This window comes from Kryptolebias marmoratus, linkage group LG1 (assembly GCF_001649575.2).
Source record: "Kryptolebias marmoratus isolate JLee-2015 linkage group LG1, ASM164957v2, whole genome shotgun sequence".
Taxonomy (NCBI): domain Eukaryota; kingdom Metazoa; phylum Chordata; class Actinopteri; order Cyprinodontiformes; family Rivulidae; genus Kryptolebias; species Kryptolebias marmoratus.
The window spans coordinates 19,366,908-19,383,593 of record NC_051430.1 but is presented as its reverse complement, the minus strand read 5'-3'; the positions used below and the strand labels follow the sequence as shown (position 1 = coordinate 19,383,593).

The window sequence follows — 16,686 nt, the reverse complement described above, 5'->3', positions numbered from 1 at the left end:
TTTTTTTTTTTTTTTTTTTTTGTCATTTCCTGTTTGACCTGTCATGAACTGTGCAGATGCATAAGGTACTTCATGTACCCAATTATCAGTGTCACCCAATGAAAACCACTTGAATGACCCCTGTTTGCAAGCATCAGCATAAATTAAAGCTAATCTGCTTTTTACTCATGTTCTTTTACATCTGACTTCCTCAGACTGAGCTCTGGCAACATGTCCTTAAGCCCTATCAAAGTGGACGTGCACGGGTTTCCAGTTAAAGGCCACGAGATAAGACTTGCATTTAGATTAGTTTCTGAAAGAGTTAACGTCAGAGGATTGAATTTACCTTGTTTATTTGATTTCACATGACCCATAATGGGACCAAAACAGCTAAAGGAAGTGATGCAAGGACAAGTCAAAAAACGGCTCCAGGGAGAGCTTCAACATTTAACTTTGTCATAGTTTAAGAACAGGAACACCGCTTCTTTCACAGCTAATAAAATAAATATTGCGGCTCATTAAACACGGATGAGCAGAGCTCCAGCCTCATGTTGTCACTTTAGGACGGGCATCGTGACACGATAGGAATACATAATACTTTCGCTGAGCTGCTGATTAGAGTTTCAGCTTGTTTTAAAAGGTGACAAGATGTCAACAAACACAACACTTTATTCCTATCGCAGCATTTGCACAAGAAAGTGCTACGTGTTTAAGTTTTAAAAACTCTTCCCAGATTCTGGAGGTAGCCTCTGATAGACCTCGCTCTGTGGGGGCGAGCGTCGTCGTCTTGGAGGATAGAGTTCCCTGGTTGCAGGGAGATGGGATTGCCGCCGATTGCTCACAGGTGCTGATAAGGCGCCAATCAGACACCTGACTGTCACCACCTGGGGGACCAGAAGCTCAACACAAGGGTCAATAGGAGAAATAAGGCAGCAAAATAGGCAACTCAGACAGTATGTACAAGCAAATCAGAAACAAAAAGTATCATCAAAGAAAGAGTGGCGGAAAAGGTGGGATGGAGGAAGCAAAGGAAGATGGTTTTATGGGGTTCAAAGGACAGTAGGAGAAATGAGAGCTGGAGGAAGGAGCAGAAAGGAGGAAAGATTAATAACACGACTCAGGTTTGGTCATACAGGACTTAATTATACACTTTTTTTTTTTAAAATACAGAAGTGTAACACAGGGAACACATGACCACTGCAGGGAGGATGAGACAATAAAACATGTTAGAATGTCAAAAAAATATGAAGAAAAGAGTAGATATGAAAGAGTTTGAAAGGATTAAAGATAGTAGACACTTTACAAAAGAATTTAGGGAGCAAACATATGCAGATTATAATTAGGTTAAAAAAGATAAACTGATTAAAAGAATTTAATTATATAGTACTTGCATGCAGTTAATTTAAACAGTTCATACTGAACCACACTTTATACCAGGTGATGGCGGTAACATACACCTTCAGTTTTTTTTGGCCAACCGCCAATAAATTCCACAAGAAGAAGAAGGTATTTGGCAGAAAAGATTTGGCAAGTTTTTCATGGGTGCAACCCACACACCCAGCTCTGCTGCTCATCCCACAGATGCATTTTCCAAACAAATGTGGCTCCATATAAAGAGAAACAAACGGGCTTTCCAACGGTATGAGATTTATTCCCAAGATGCACTGTTACAACAAAGAAACAATCGACCAAACAAACTTCCTTGCTTTTTGTGCTTTGTTTATATATTTATTGCTATTGTTTATTTAAAACTTGAATGAAAACAGTCTATAAAACATACTTTTAAAAAAATATATAGTTTCAAGTAAGTTTTTTAAAAAGTTGACGAGCAGTTTTATGACTCTCATCTTTGCGTATTATCAGAAGTGTCAGCAGGTTGTTGGGTTTTCTTTTAAGGGGTGTAAAATAACAGCATAAAATGGATCCCAAAACACAAATTTATCTTCAGCTTTGTTCTTTTATCCAACAGACTAAGCCAGAGATGTTCCAAAAACAAAAAGTTTACAAAGTAAAGCAGAAGCAATGATGGGACATATTTCTTGATAAGTGACTTTGCAACAACACTTATCAGTAACTAGACATTAAAACCGTATATTTGTGTCGTTTTTAAAGTAACTTGTGACAAAAAATGTCTGAAAACGTTATTTAGAATTTTGCTCCTTGTTGTGAAGAAACTAGCTATAAGTATGCAGCTTTTCCATTCTTTTAAGCACAGATAAAAAGCAGTGTAACTGTTTAGAGACGCACATAATGTTCTATACAAACCTCAGTTTAAATTTAACTCCTGTTAGCAGGTAGTAAGATTAAGAAAGAAGCTCACGTTACCCGAGGTTCTCTATTTACAGTCGCAGCGTCGGTGCCAGCTGCTCCGAGGATTCCCTCAGACCTCGCTCTAAGTTTAACTCACTGGAAGGCCTGTTAATAAAGCACCGACTGTTTTGTTGTTGTCTCCTATAAAGGTATTTGGTGTAGTATTTCCATTAGCAGTAATGGGCTTTAGAATGTTTTCTTACAATTTTATCTGATAGATATGCTCTCGTTACCAGTGCGCTAATCTTTTCATTTGTTCACCCATTTTCAGTACCCTCCCAGCTCTGAAGACTCACGCAGCGTGTTAACACTCATATTTGTCTGGAAAATAATGGGAAGCAAGTTGACAGGAAGGACGGACTGTAACTAAATAAAATAAAATAAAAGGACAGGGTGGGAAGGGTGCAAACATATCCCTTTCAGAGGAAAGTACTTTTAATCAAATGAACAAGTTTAAAAACACTCAGATGCAACACTTTAACCTGCATCTTATGAGTTCAGTGAGTTTCATTCTGTGTTAGGACAGGTTTGGTTTTGTTTTTTTTAAGTTTTCTGATAATGAACAGACTGTGCATTGTGCTGTTATCACTAATCTCAGGTTTTGTAACAAAATCGGTGCATGCGGATGAGCTCCGAGGCACTTGGATGCATAAGGGTAAAAACGGACAAATCTTTCATTCTTTTAGTAACACAATGAATAAAGTAGAACAATGAAGCAGTTCATTTTAACTCTTATAATTGGTATACTTTAGTATTTATATACATCTTTTGTCAACCTGTCCACTGTTGGGCTTTTAGACTCAAATTTAGGTCGTTCTGTTGTGAAAGTCAGTAATCACTATCAGCAGACTGAGGTTTTTACAGAGGATGATGCTGGTTCAGAGGTACGAAGAGCAGCTTTCATCGTAGATACTCAAGCTTTGGATCATTATTTTTTTAGGGGTCGGCCGATATGAGCTTTTCTGTGGCCGATTCCGATAGCTGTCTTTAAATCAGGGCAGCTGATGGCTGATATACAACACAGATTTTTTTATTTTTATTTTTTGCCAATACATATTTTTCATTTAACAAAGTATAACAATAATTGTTTACCTTAAATACATGTGGATTTAAAAAACCCTTGGAAGAACTTGTGAACGTAATAATAACACATAAAAGAGCATTCTTTAAAAAACACTAAATTGTAAGCTGGTTGTAGCAGCTGCTGCTGCATCTCCATCTGATAACTTCATAATCAGTAACCAATTGCCTTTTTTTTTAAAGTAGCAGATTAGTCAATCAACTAATTGGTCTAACTGTTATATTTCTTTTCAAGGTGTTTATGAAAAAAAGGTAAAATGAACTTCTGCAAGTAAACAGTTAAAAAGAAAATAGTCACCTGGATATGAGGAAAAATTAAGGCTCACAAATTCAGTATATGAGAAAGTTGCTTTATTTATTTTGTCCCAGACAGGCTCCAACCCACCGGTGAGCACAATGTTCAAATTCAGGCATATATATTTTTTCTTTCCTAAATCTAATTACATTACACAGGGATGTTTGTGTTCTTATAATTATTTGCAGAAAATATCTGACAAGTTTGAAACTTTAACTTCAGATACTGAATGCTATTATGTGCCTACATTACTGTGGTTTATGTCAGTCATCATCTGAGAATAAATTGTGCTGTTTTTTGTTTGTTTTTGTCTTTTTCTAGTGGAAAATTAGTTTCTCCCAAATGGAAGAACTTTAAAGGTCTGAAGCTGCTCTGGAGAGACAAGATCCGCCTCAACAACGCCATATGGAGAGCCTGGTATATGCAGTGTAAGAGTGAAACTTTTAGTTTTACCTGAGACTTCTGGTTAAATTGTTTACTATTTAGTGAGACGTTGGATTGTTTCAGTCGAGCTGCTAATTTAAACGTCCTCTGAAACGCTAAAGAAAACTCCACAATTTGACTTCTTGTCTGTAAAATTTTATTTTTTAATGTTTGTTGTGTAGCACTTTAAGTGACAGTTGTGTTTGAAATGTGCTTTATATTTAAATTTGAGTAAATTTTTTATAACTTGTAGCTCAGTTCCTATGTTTGCACTGCACGTGTTTATTTCAGCCCATTCTTATCGATACTTGCAGCATTATCTTTAAACTCACAAACTATGGGACTGGTTTCTGTTCATGAAGTCATCAAGAAAATTATATAGAGCTTTACAACCTGAATGTACTAGGAGCGGTTTGGATGCTAGTGCCTCATTGTAAATTTTATTTGTGTCATAAAGACGAGCAGGACAGAGTTTTATGAGCTGTGAGCCCTTCTGAAGCTGCAAACCTGAAGCAATTATTTCTGCAAGGGGCTAGTAATTCAGCTGCATATGACTTAAGATGAAGACAAAATAGAAATTAGATTTAATTTAATTAATATTTTCTTTCCTCAGATGTTGAGAAAAGAGGGAATCCTGTCTGTCACTTTGTAACCCCCCTGGATGGAAACATGGACTCTGATGTTCATCGTCCTGCAGAGGTAAAGAAAGGACCATGAGAAGTACCAGCCAACAGATTTCTTTAACAGTTTTGGTAGCCAAAATCCCACAGGTCATTTTAAGTTCAGTCTCCTAAAGAATTTGTTTAGTTTGCTGTTTTTCTTGCCACTTCCTTCCCTTCAGCTCTTCTCTTGGCACATTTCAGTAGTTCCTGTTTCTCGTTCTTCTACAGGCTATTGCTACAGATGGGAAAGGCTGGAAAAGAAGAATTGAAATTGTCATAAAAGAATATCACAAATGGAGAACATATTTTAAGAAAAGGGTATTGTATTGTTTTTTTTTAAAGATACACTAATACTTTAATTAACTTCAAGGCAATACTGTAAATTCTGCAGCTTTGTCTTGTTTTTTTGCCCTATTTTAAATATAAAACAGCATAATATAACATAGTGCTCATTCATTTGTAGCTACAGAAGCACAAAGATGAAGACCTCTCCAGCTTGCTCAAGGTATGAAGAACTGCATCCTGATTAACTCACCGGAGCACTTCTGATGTCAACATGATCAGTACCATCAGCATCTATTCAGTCAAGTGTCAACGCCACTGAAACTAACCAAATATTACTTCATAGGAAATACTCTGTTGCTATAATGTGAAAGGATGATTCTGACAGCTTGTGCTTTTGTAATTTGCTGACATTAGGACCACACTGACAGCACTGTGCAAAAGTTTCAAACACTTAAAGTTAATTAATTGGACCAGTCTGATCTATCACTTTTGATATTCTGCAATAAATTAGAATCTAGGCAACTGCTTAAACCGTTTGCACATTACTGTGTAAAGAAATGGAGAAATATTAGTTTAGGATCAGTGCATGTGTCATATTAGTGCCATCACTTGTTGATTGTGCACCACACTGCATGCTTGTGTGACATTAACTGGCTTGGTGGTTGCATTTTGGACATTTAAAGGGGCCAGAGGAGCAGTTTTCTCTGTTTGGGGAAGTCTCTCCAGACATGCTCCGTGCTTCCTTTTATCAGGATGAAGAGACCGCGTCGCGCCGCATGCCTCGTAAGCACAATGAAATCCCCGCCCCGATGGAGATGGACCCCCTCTTTGACATGGACGTTCTGATGTCAGAGTTTTCAGACACCTTGTTCTCCACGCTGGCCTCACACCAGCCCATAGCCTGGCCCAACCCAAGGGAAATCGGTGAGAAACCTTTGATCGGAGCGTTTGCTTTCTGCTCGTTACCGTCCACGTTCCTCCCCCCCCCGCTCACCCTGCCTCTGCCTCCACCGTCCACAGCTCACGCAGGGAATGCAGACATGATCCAACCAGGACTCATCCCCTTACAACCCAACCTGGACTTCATGGACTCCTTCGATCCACTACAAGGTAGCGATGAGGCAGCACGCACAGCTACAGCAGCAGTAATAAAGCTCAAACTAATAGTGCACACTGTACAGGAATCAAGCACACATTCTGGTAACGCAGTCGGCTTAGCCTAACATAAGAAGTAGTGTGGTTTTACTAACCTCCAGCTAACATAGAGACTCTTGTTCCAGACTTATTTCACAGCCTCCGTCAGCCTGTCTTCCCCTCTGTTTCCCCCACTGCATCATCTGTCACCCCTCAACCCAGCAGCAGCTCTCAGTCGCAGGTAAACACCGACCCAACCTCAGCCCCTAACACACTCCACCGTCACAATCGGTGCTTCAACATAGTTGTTTATTTCCTTAAATATTTCAGCAGTAATTTGGTGAAAATATTAATGTATGGGTTTTTGGAGTTGGCCCCTAAAAGCATTACAGTACATCCTTGTCTGACATTACTACACCTCAAAGTCTAAACCAAAGTGTTGTCTTCACCTTCATTATATTGAGAAAAGAATAAACAGAAAACGTTCTGGCATTATAATAATATTATTATTATTATAGCAATTATTATAGCATTACAAGCACTTAAAATATTCACATTTATAGGTCAGATTTTTAATAACAGTTTTGGACAATATTCCTTGTTTGTTTGTATCAGTTTATTTTCCTTATTTGAAATTTATGAGATAAGTGAAACAAGATTTTCTGTTTTGTTTTTGGGGTGGGAACCAATTCTGTTTGGCTTCAAACTTAAAATTTTGAATCGGATCAAGCTTGGGACCAAATCAGATGTCTGACAGGTCATACATAGCAATACGAGATATTCTATCATCTTTTTTTAGTTATGATGTTTTGTTTTATCACTTGGAACTTAAAAAAAACCAATATTAATGCAGCTTGGTTGTTTTTTTGTTTCTGCTCATCTTTAATTTAAAAATAACAAGAAAAACTAGTGACTTTAGCTGTAAACATTAGGCTAACTCTAACCCAAGTCAACACTGTTAAAGTTAAGTTAATTAACCACTAATGAATTAAATGGGAAATAATTCTGCCTCTGGCTAAAGCAGCCTGTTTACCGTTATAAACATAACTAAAAAAATCAGACAAAGTTTCCAACTAACATGAACTTCTCTATCATAATCTGCTGTAAGAAAGTAATAAATGACTGTTTTCACTCTTTTATCCCTCACCAGACCCCATTAATGTCCTCCTTGCAGCTCTCGGCCAACCACATACCCCCTGCAGGCCCGCTGCCCCTTCCTGCGCCCATGGTCAGTCAGACCACTCAGGCAGATGGCGATGGAGCTGCATTTGTACAGAACTACGCGGCCCTGTTTGGTGCAGAGGTGGCGTCCAGCAATCAGCCGGTAGTTTCCTCTGTCTCTCAAGCGTTATCCCAAGATCCCCTGGTCCCGTGCCTTCCGGGTCAGAATTTGGCCCCAGCAGCACCCATGGTCGCCTCGCCCTTGGACAACACCTCGGTGCTGGAGGAGGCCGTACCTCCCACTGTGATTACACACACCGCGCCCTCTTCCGTCACCCCCAGCGACACGGCCACCGCCTTCAGCCACATCTCAGCTCCTCCATCCCAGCTCCAGCCTCTGGCTCCGCTGCCTGCGTCTCACAAGCAGCAGCCTCAGACTTTCGTTCTGCCTCGCTCATTTCAGGCAAACACTTCCAGCAAAGTCCGTCCTGTGCAACGGTTTGCTCCGGCTAACACCCTCCCTTCTTCCCACCTCATCTTCCCAGGTCAGCGGCGTTCTTAAAAACTTGTTTGTTGATTGATCTGAGAGTAGAAGTATGCTGTTTTAATCTAACTTTCACAAGGTGGCACTCAAGCTTTTCTTATTCGGCTATTCAGCTTTTATTTTTATTAAAACAGTCGATTTTTACAAATTACTTGGTCTGATTTACATTTTCTCAAAGCTGACGTTTTGTACCAATGAATCTGTCAAAAGTGACAACTGATCTATGATTTGTTTTTGATAAAATATGAATGAACACAAATCCTCTCAGCCCCTTTCCCAGGTCATCCCAGTGCTGTATTTGGTACATCCCCACCTACCACCGGTGTGGTCATTACTGCATCCCATTTTGCAGCGGTATGACTTCATTTTATTCTGCAAATCAGCCAGTTGTGAAAAAGATGATCAGTTATTAGTTCCTAATAACTATCCTTGTATTTCAGGCCTCTGGATTGCCTCATACACAGAAGTCTCCTCAGCCCACTGTCCTAGAAGAGAAGTTATTTTCTACTGGCCAAAAAAGTCAGAAAGACACCTCCCCTGGTGCCGGTGAGATTTCTCTCCAAGACGACAGCTTCTCAAGACTCTAAGCTTGCTTCTTCCTAAGAACAGAAGTCTTTTGTGCTTCTTCTCTTTGCAGTTCACAGTCAGCCAGGGTCCAGTCAAGGCTCACCTTGTGGATTAGATCAAGTTCCCAGTCCCCAGGCAATAATCAGCAGCAGCTCAGCTCTGGTAAAGAACGAACACAATCAGGTTTGTGTTACAGTTTTTATTAGCTCTTCACAGGTTCGAATGAATAAACTCCACCCTTCATGTTCAGCAACATCTTTTTTTTTCTCTCTCATATACGAAACACTCATTAATAACTCCGATATTTTCACTGGTGTGTGACAGAACCGGAGGACGACCCACATATCTGCTGAACAAAAGAGACGATGCAACATAAATATTGGCTTTAAGACGCTCGGCAACCTTGTTCCCACTCTGAAGTCCCAATCGAACGTAGGTCTGCTGATATAAATCTTATGTTACTGGGATTACGTGGTGCTTATTCCAAGGTTTGTGTTTTCTGCCTTGACTTTCTTCCTTCAGATTACGAATGCAGTCACGCTGCAGAAGGCAGTGGAGCACATTGGGAAGCTCCAGCAGGAAAGGCATCAGATACAGGAAGAGGTCAGGAGACTACGAGAGGAGATAGAGGAGCTCAACACTTCTATCAGGTAATCCAAAACATCATATACTGCACTCTGCAAAAGTCCTGACTCATCCCTTACTTTTATATTTAGCTTTTCAGATTTTCCTGTATTTTATGTTTATATCTTTTAGTTGAAGCTAACAAAAGTACCAAAGATAACACAGTTTGACACATAAAATAGTACTTTAGCACAAACAAGAGCAAATATCTAAAAACTTGCCGTACAGTTGATCAGCAGAAGGATGATGCATCTCTCGTGTCTTGTTTCAGGTCATAGCAGGATCTTTTCTCCTATTTCTTAACGACTTTCAGAGGCGGTTCTGTTTTTTGTTTTTTTTTAGGCCTGACACTTTTGTTCTTCATTTGTTTATTGTTCATTTTAACTCCACGCTGCACAATATGCTGTCAGGGACTAGACAGCCAATTAAAATCAGATTAGCTTTATTAATTTCAAAGGGAAATTGCTTATGTTACAACTGCTCATGTAATCACAATAAAACTAAAAGCAGTATATACACAGTAGGTCAAAATTTGATGTGCAGAATACATTTAAAGCAGCCAAAGTCCCAAAGAACTCTTTAGAAAGACCATCAGAAAGCCAGAATTATTACTTTTAAAAGATTACGAAACAGCCTGACCTCTCAGAAGCAAAGTATAAAGACATTAGGAGTGATTGAAAACTTTAACACAATACATGTTCATGAACGTGTGCAAAAGCCGGACTCGTTAAAGCATTTTCTCTTTGTGTCTGCCCTCGCCGTTTAATCGCAGCTTGTGTCAGGAGCAGCTTCCTGCGACCGGCGTGCCGATGAAGCGGAATCGCTCCGACCACATGCAGGAGAAGTTCAACGAGTACGTAAAGACCCGCACTCTTCAGAACTGGAAGTTCTGGATCGTATCCTTCCACAAGACAAACCCTACTCTTTCTGCTGTTTATTAAAAACATGGATAATTCAAATAATAGTGATGTGGGATGTAGTCAAGATTATACACATTCACTCACAAACAGAAAGCTTTGCTGTTACATTGTTATTAGCTACGTTTTATCTTTAAAAAAAGTATTTTGATGTTTATCAAGCTTTTCAGGAAGGAGTCCCCTACCTCGCTCTGCGGAAAGGTGCCTCTTGTGCAAAGCACCGTCTACTCTTCACTTAGTGAGTCACTTCAGGAGTGACTCAGTTCGTCCATCACCAGTAATCCTTGTAGCCACAGTAGATCTCTTGATGTGCTTCTGTTCTCACAGCTCTGATGAGATACCTTTTTGAAGTTTAGATCGCGGGGTCAGATAATCAGCGGCGCTGCCCGCAGGCGCTGAACATTTGTTGCATCATGTATTGTTGCCAAGGAAATCCGCAAACTGTTTCTGTGTTTTTGCTGGGGTTTTTTTGTTGGTTTTTTTCCCCCTTTGCAGCAGAGAAACTCTCCTGCCAGATCTTGTGACAGAGGGGTGTCACTACATTTGTGGCAGTGAGTAATTTGTGCCTGTGACCACCGTCGTGAAAAAAATGAGTCCATTTTGGGATCCCTAGGAATGACATAACCCAATATCCTCCTAATAGTTTGACAGACGCTGTCCCAGAATGGTGCTAACTTTGGACCTGTCAATGTCAAATTTATTTATATAGCACTTTAAAAACAGGTATAAAACTGCACCAAAGTGCTGTACAAGAACGATAACACAAATAATAAAACTAAGCACAAAACAATACATCAATTAAATGCCAAAGAGTAAAAATGAGTTTTTACGACATGTCCGAAATATGTGAGAGTGATTGGCGTTCTGATGACCACAGTGCCAACACTGCTGCTGTTCTCCTCTCTGTCTGTTGAGTTTGCCCTGTTTTCAAGTCATCTTTTAATCACTCTCTCTCTCCTGTTTTAATGAAGCACTGAAGATGGACACGTTTTCTACTGAGGGAGTTTTAATCCTGGTTTGTAGCGAGTCTCTGATCTCAAATCTTGATGAGGATCACTGAATCCTTAGCATCAGTTCTTGACTGGACTAAAGCCATTTATCAGAAGTGATGTTTGTTTATAACGCCCCTTCATCGTTTCAGTGTTAGCAGCTGCTTTTTAAGCATCCTGTTTGCATCACGGGGCATTATTACAAACGGTGTTCCTGCTGTTTTTGAGCTTGTCTCGATCCCTACCCTTAATATGCTGCATAGACTGAATGATGGACTTTCTGCATTATTCAGCACCTTTCTTGCACTAAAAAGGTTCAATCACTGGACTTAAAAAGATGCAACTCCAGTGTTTCTGTAGAGGACAAAGCTGTTGAATCTCAGCTCTTTTTCTTCTTTTTCTGGGCATTAATGCGTGCAGAACTTGCTGCTTAGTTATTTGTATTGCAGGGCTGCATGTCCGTCTCTCTCTGATGTTAAATCTTCCTTGACCTTATTGCTTTGTTTTAGTTCAGCATCATTATCAGGCCCCTCTTTGAGTCGTTCAATGGGATGGTGTCAACTACGAGCAAAGCAGAGCTGTATCAGACCACGCTGCAGTGGCTCGAGAATCATTGCTCCCTCCCTGTCCTCAGACCCAGTAAGTAAAATAATATCACTTGTTTTCAACTCAATGCGGTGTGATTAATTCACTCAGTGTGGCTGTTTTACATTAAAATGTCTGTGCAGTTAAAATCTGCCCACGCCGTGTGTGTGAGTGCTCGTTTGCAGTCATCGCGACAAGACTTTGTTCCAGTTGCAGGGATTTTCACCGTTGACTCTTCGGCTATCTCTGTTTGTGTTTTCCTGGATTTTACTCAGTTACCATGACACAACAGGGGTTTTTAAGCAGATCGGGTCGCTCCAGTCATGTTAATAAGGCTTTACTGAAAGCTTTTCCACCCTTCTCACTCGTCAAAGTAATATATTTTTGTTCCTGACCATTAGCATTACGCTTGGTGGCAGATAAAAGTTGATGATGACAAGATTGACATCATCCGGTTGTAGACTTGCAGCTTATGGGGGGGAAGGGCTTTTCATTTTTGCAAAAAGGAAATTATTCAGCTTTGAGTTTGTGTCATTAGATCAAAGGAAAATGACACATTTGTTTTAAATTATTGACATTATCTTCTTAAATTCATTTATTCAATTTGTCCAGCTAGTAAATTATTAATTGTAAATCTGCCCTTAAATGTCCATTAGTCATTTTACACATCTGGGGTCTCCAAAGTTCAACCCGTGGGCTATTTGCGGCCCTCAGAGGGATTTTGTGCGGCCCAAAACTACAAATTAAAAGTGGTATAATTTAGAGAGGCTGATGCAAATGGACACCTTTTGGCTTGTTTTAAGTATAGTTTTTGTATAATTTTTAGGTTTAAAAATGGATTTAAAAAGTCTTACGTTTGGGTCACCGGGAACATTTCAAAAACGTGCTACAAACAGAATAACTTCTGATCCAAAAGCCAAACGGTGCCGTTGTCCAATCAGAGATGTCTCGTGTTTCCCACTGATACCTACCTCTTCCTGTAGATTATGGTCGTTGTGTTTTTAAATATGTTGTGTTTTTAAATTTCTACTTGTGCTTAGTGATTTGTTAATGTGCTTTGCACTTCAGGGCCACCGTACTTTCCAAACACAAGAAAACAAAAGCATTAAACCCAACAAATGTAAAGAATTTAATGTTTGTTTGTTTTTCTTTTTAAAGATAAATGTTTGCAACGGTTTTTCTCCGTTTGGATCTACAACAATTTAGATTATTTGGATTTTTTCCACCTAAGTCAGTACACTTTTGTTTGTGTCTTTTCATTGTTTATGAGAGTTTAAAAAGAAAACAAAAGTCACAAATAAAATAAAAGTTATACCTTTTAGTAATTTATACTAACTGGTACTTTCAACTTGAGGATTTTGGCCCACATATGACAAAGTTTGGACCCCACTGGTATACATCTTAACATTCAGAGTTTTTGTGTATTTTAGAAAAGCTAAAAGCGTTTTTAATGTCATTGGTTCAAATCTAGGTCAGGGCAGCCTTTATCGATAATGGGTGGGAAACTTATAGTGTCAGCTAAACATAAGTTACAAAATAGCAATACTGGAGATAAACGTAACCATAGAGAAGTAATTTAAAATAATTTGTCCCCTAAGTGAGTTTGCTTTTTCTAACAAAACATTTTTTCTGACTTTACGGTTGTGTTGTTGTGTTTATTAATGCAATATGAGAGAAGTTAGTTTCTGTATGATGTGAAAGGGGTTTCCCAAACTCTCCGTCCTCTCCGTGGAAACCTTTTAGTAATTTATGTTTTGCATTTACGTCTGTTTTTCAGCCCACAGATTAGCCCTTCTATGTGTCTGACTTTCAGATGAAGGAGGAAGCTGTTTTAGGAAACTACAAGAAAAAAAAAAATACGCTCATTATTCCTCATGTTGTGGAACAGACTTTCTGCTCTGCTGTGAATGTGGATAAAAAACTTTCGATGCAGGTTTAGTGAATAAAAAATATATTTATAAGGAATTTGTCTGCCACTTAGCAGCACTTTGAAGTGTTTTTGTTGCAGTAAATATCCGTCTACATCGTAACCTTTTATTTCTTCGATTGCTGAATAGAGATTATCTGCTGTGTGAGCTAAATTCATTCATGTTTATTCTATTTTCATTTGTTTTCTCAGTGGTTTTGAGTACGCTCCGTCAGCTGTCCACCACCACGTCCATTCTGACCGATCCCTTCCTGCTGCCTAAAGAAGCCGTCGAGGCCGTCACGCACACCGGTGACCCGAAGGTCATCTGAACACTTTTTTTATATATCAGCAGTTCAGGAAAACTTTTGTCGTTCCTGAAAGACATTCAAGAAGGTCGCCTTGTCTTCCGCCAATCCGCAAAAATTCCCAGAGGAATAAAGAAAGAAAAGAAAAACGCTACGTGGGACTGGGGTTTCTTTCACTCAGGACGTGACGGTCGCTCTTTTGTTTTGTTGCGTGTCGGCTGACGGAAACGATGCAGTGACTACTTTCAACAAGCTGGTACTTTAGTTTTAAACAACAACATGGAAAAGGTGTTTCTTGAGGTTTTAAAAGAAGAAAAAAAAGTGTTTAAAAAGGGAATGAGTGAATGTTTGTTCAGAATGAAAATGTTTTTTACCAGGAGATAAATGTGGGATTGTTTGGTTTTAAACATGTGGAGACTCGAACTGTAGTTTTAATGGAGGCCTGTTTATTTTTTGTTTTTTTTTAAAGACTCAATATTAGCATGTAGATAACCTGAGAAAGGTCATGTCGCGAGAGAGTTCTGCTCCATTTCTCTTCACATCCCTCATTTACTCAGGAAAATGCTAGATTATCTGTTTAACACTAGAACTTATCTTGTAGTTTCTCCATCCACTTTCAACTTCTGCCTTTTGCACATTCTGCCTGTTTGTTTTTGTTGCCTTTTTTAAACTACAACACAATGCAGTCGATCTTTATTTTTTTGAACAGCCCGATGGAGCCAAATTATTCCCGACAATAATATACCTTTACCTACAGTATCACTCAACCGGCTCTTTTCTTTGATGATGACTCAGGGCTACTTTGGTGTGTAAGATTATTGTGCATTGAACTGAACAAATTAAGATCCTCCTCAGCAGAAAGAGGCGCTCCATCACACGGACTGGTTTACACGTGCTTTTTCTGCTCTTCTTACACTAATTTATACCGTAGCTCAACAAAAAGCCATATTGAAGAGGAGCTGATTCATCACTGAAGAGCATTACAGACGTTTGATGAAGCACTCTGTGGACAAATTCAGGGAAAAAGATGCAGATTTAGCCGTCATCCATCAGCCTTATAGTCAAGTGTCCTTTTACCTGTAGTCAGTGGAGGCTGATGTGTTTCTTGTTTTTGATTTGTTGCTCGTCACTCCTCAGGCAGATGTGATTGGTTTAGTTGTTTTTGGTTTATTTTTTTAGGGGGGAGGGGTATTTTCTTTTCTCTTTCTGAAGAACAGCTGGGAGTTTACAGAAGCAAAAGGCACGATTTTCATTTGATTTTTGTGCCTTTTTCAGAGTAGTTTTTTATTTATTATTATTATTATTATGTGGTTTAAAGGGTCTTTGAATGGGAGTTTTGGTGTTTCTATGAGGGGATTTACCTGCAGAAAGGACTGATCAAGATTTGGCACCAGAAAGGTATACAGCAGTGTTTCACAATGTTGCTGGTTAAATATTGAAGTCCTGATGAAATCACCTGAAGTCTTTTCATTAGTTTCTCCTTCCAAAAGTCTGATCAGGCATCAATCTTTACTCTGCTTCAAGAATTTATTATTCTAGGAAATGATCACACCCAAAATAATGTTAGAAATACTTACAAGGTTTTTGTATTTCATATAAGACCTGAAATATTGGAAAATTATACATCTATATTCAAACTTTCAAACCACACATTTGATTTCATGGGGACTTTAAAATATCCTGTAGACTCTAAAATAATTTATTGGCATTTTTGGAAAAGAAAACGCACCTTTTGAATGCTTTTATTGTTGCCTACAAATGATTATGTTTTTTCTCTTTGCAGTGATTTTTTTTATTGAATAATTGCATGAAAAAGCTCCAATTTTATCCCCTTTGATTGGAAGTTTGTGTGAGGATGTTGTTTGCTTTTTCTTCTCTCATTCAGTCATTTTTGAATGATTAAAACAGGTTGAATTTCCCCTTTTTGTTTGCCTTTACTGATGTTGTACAGTATATCTCTGCAGATGGGATCTGCATGTTGTTTCTTATATTTCTGTTTTGTGTGTTTTAAAGGGCAAAAAAAACATTTTCTTATGCTGTATGTATGAGTGTTCTCCGAGTTCTCTGATGTCTACATGCAACATGGTTTAAAATGCCTTAAATGACTTTGAATCACAATAAACACACAAGAACAAACTCAACGTTTTATCATTTAATTTTTATTAAATATCAGTTTCTGAATGAATATTTAGTAGAAAAAATAACTTAAATATAAATATAATTTATGGTTGTTAAAAATAAATAGTCAGCAACAACACAACATCTTTACTTTGACTTGGTCAGTCTCTTCTGCACAAGTTGCAGAAAGCATTTGGCGTAAACATAAAAATCCAGTTGCTGCTCGAAGCTGGGCAGGCTGCAGGTGGTGGGGACCGTCTGGTTGCCCTGTAGGTTCTCCATGTTCTGCAGTAACTGCACATTTGTCTTGAGCCCCTTTGACAGCTCGGGGATGAGCTCAGACAACTCCTGCATGTAGCAGCGGAAGGTGGAGATGTGAGCGGCGAGAGGCTGCTGCTCGGGTCCGAGCTGCTCCGTCATGTTCAGGGAGCTGCAGGAGGTGTTGGGAAGCAGCTCCGGGGCAGACTGAGGGGAAACACAAAAATATTGTCAACTGCTTATTTGAGATCATAATAAATTCATATGATGTGCAATGCTTAGAGATAAACGTGTGCAAACATAATTAGGAAAACGAAAAGAAAACCAGCTTCCTCAGTTTGTTGTTTTTAAGTGAGAACGCTCTTTTATCATCTGTTTTTAAAGTGTACAAGATCTTCTAAAGGTTGTTAAATATACATGTTATTCAAGGTCAACAATTATTGCTATACATATAGTCCAAAGCGTAAAATAAAATTAGAGGTGTTTATCAGCCTGCGGCTGACTGGATTTCTGAAAAACTGCATCGGCCATAAAAAAACTT

At 38.9% G+C, this 16,686-nt stretch overlaps 1 protein-coding gene across 3 annotated transcripts in view; it reads left to right on the top strand.

Annotated features, from left to right (window-relative positions):
* LOC108234572 (MLX interacting protein) overlaps positions 1–15,910 on the top strand; it is a 16,754-nt gene extending 844 nt beyond the window's left edge. Inside the window, exons 2-17 of one of the 3 annotated variants that reach the window (XM_017413856.3) lie at positions 3,986–4,092; positions 4,701–4,786; positions 4,978–5,067; positions 5,213–5,254; positions 5,718–5,958; positions 6,055–6,144; positions 6,315–6,409; positions 7,343–7,874; positions 8,142–8,227; positions 8,314–8,419; positions 8,511–8,623; positions 8,765–8,872; positions 8,963–9,090; positions 9,837–9,960; positions 11,480–11,609; positions 13,675–15,910. In XM_017413856.3, the coding sequence (XP_017269345.1) occupies positions 3,986–4,092; positions 4,701–4,786; positions 4,978–5,067; positions 5,213–5,254; positions 5,718–5,958; positions 6,055–6,144; positions 6,315–6,409; positions 7,343–7,874; positions 8,142–8,227; positions 8,314–8,419; positions 8,511–8,623; positions 8,765–8,872; positions 8,963–9,090; positions 9,837–9,960; positions 11,480–11,609; positions 13,675–13,793 (2,197 nt within the window). In that variant the 3' untranslated portion in view covers positions 13,794–15,910. Of the gene's footprint in view, positions 1–3,985; positions 4,093–4,700; positions 4,787–4,977; positions 5,068–5,212; positions 5,255–5,717; positions 5,959–6,054; positions 6,145–6,314; positions 6,410–7,318; positions 7,875–8,141; positions 8,228–8,313; positions 8,420–8,510; positions 8,624–8,764; positions 8,873–8,962; positions 9,091–9,836; positions 9,961–11,479; positions 11,610–13,674 lie in introns of all 3 variants that reach the window. The other 2 variants (XM_017413857.3, XM_017413855.3) reach the window with 2 other exon arrangements.
* Positions 15,911–16,686: the final 776 nt, after the last annotated feature.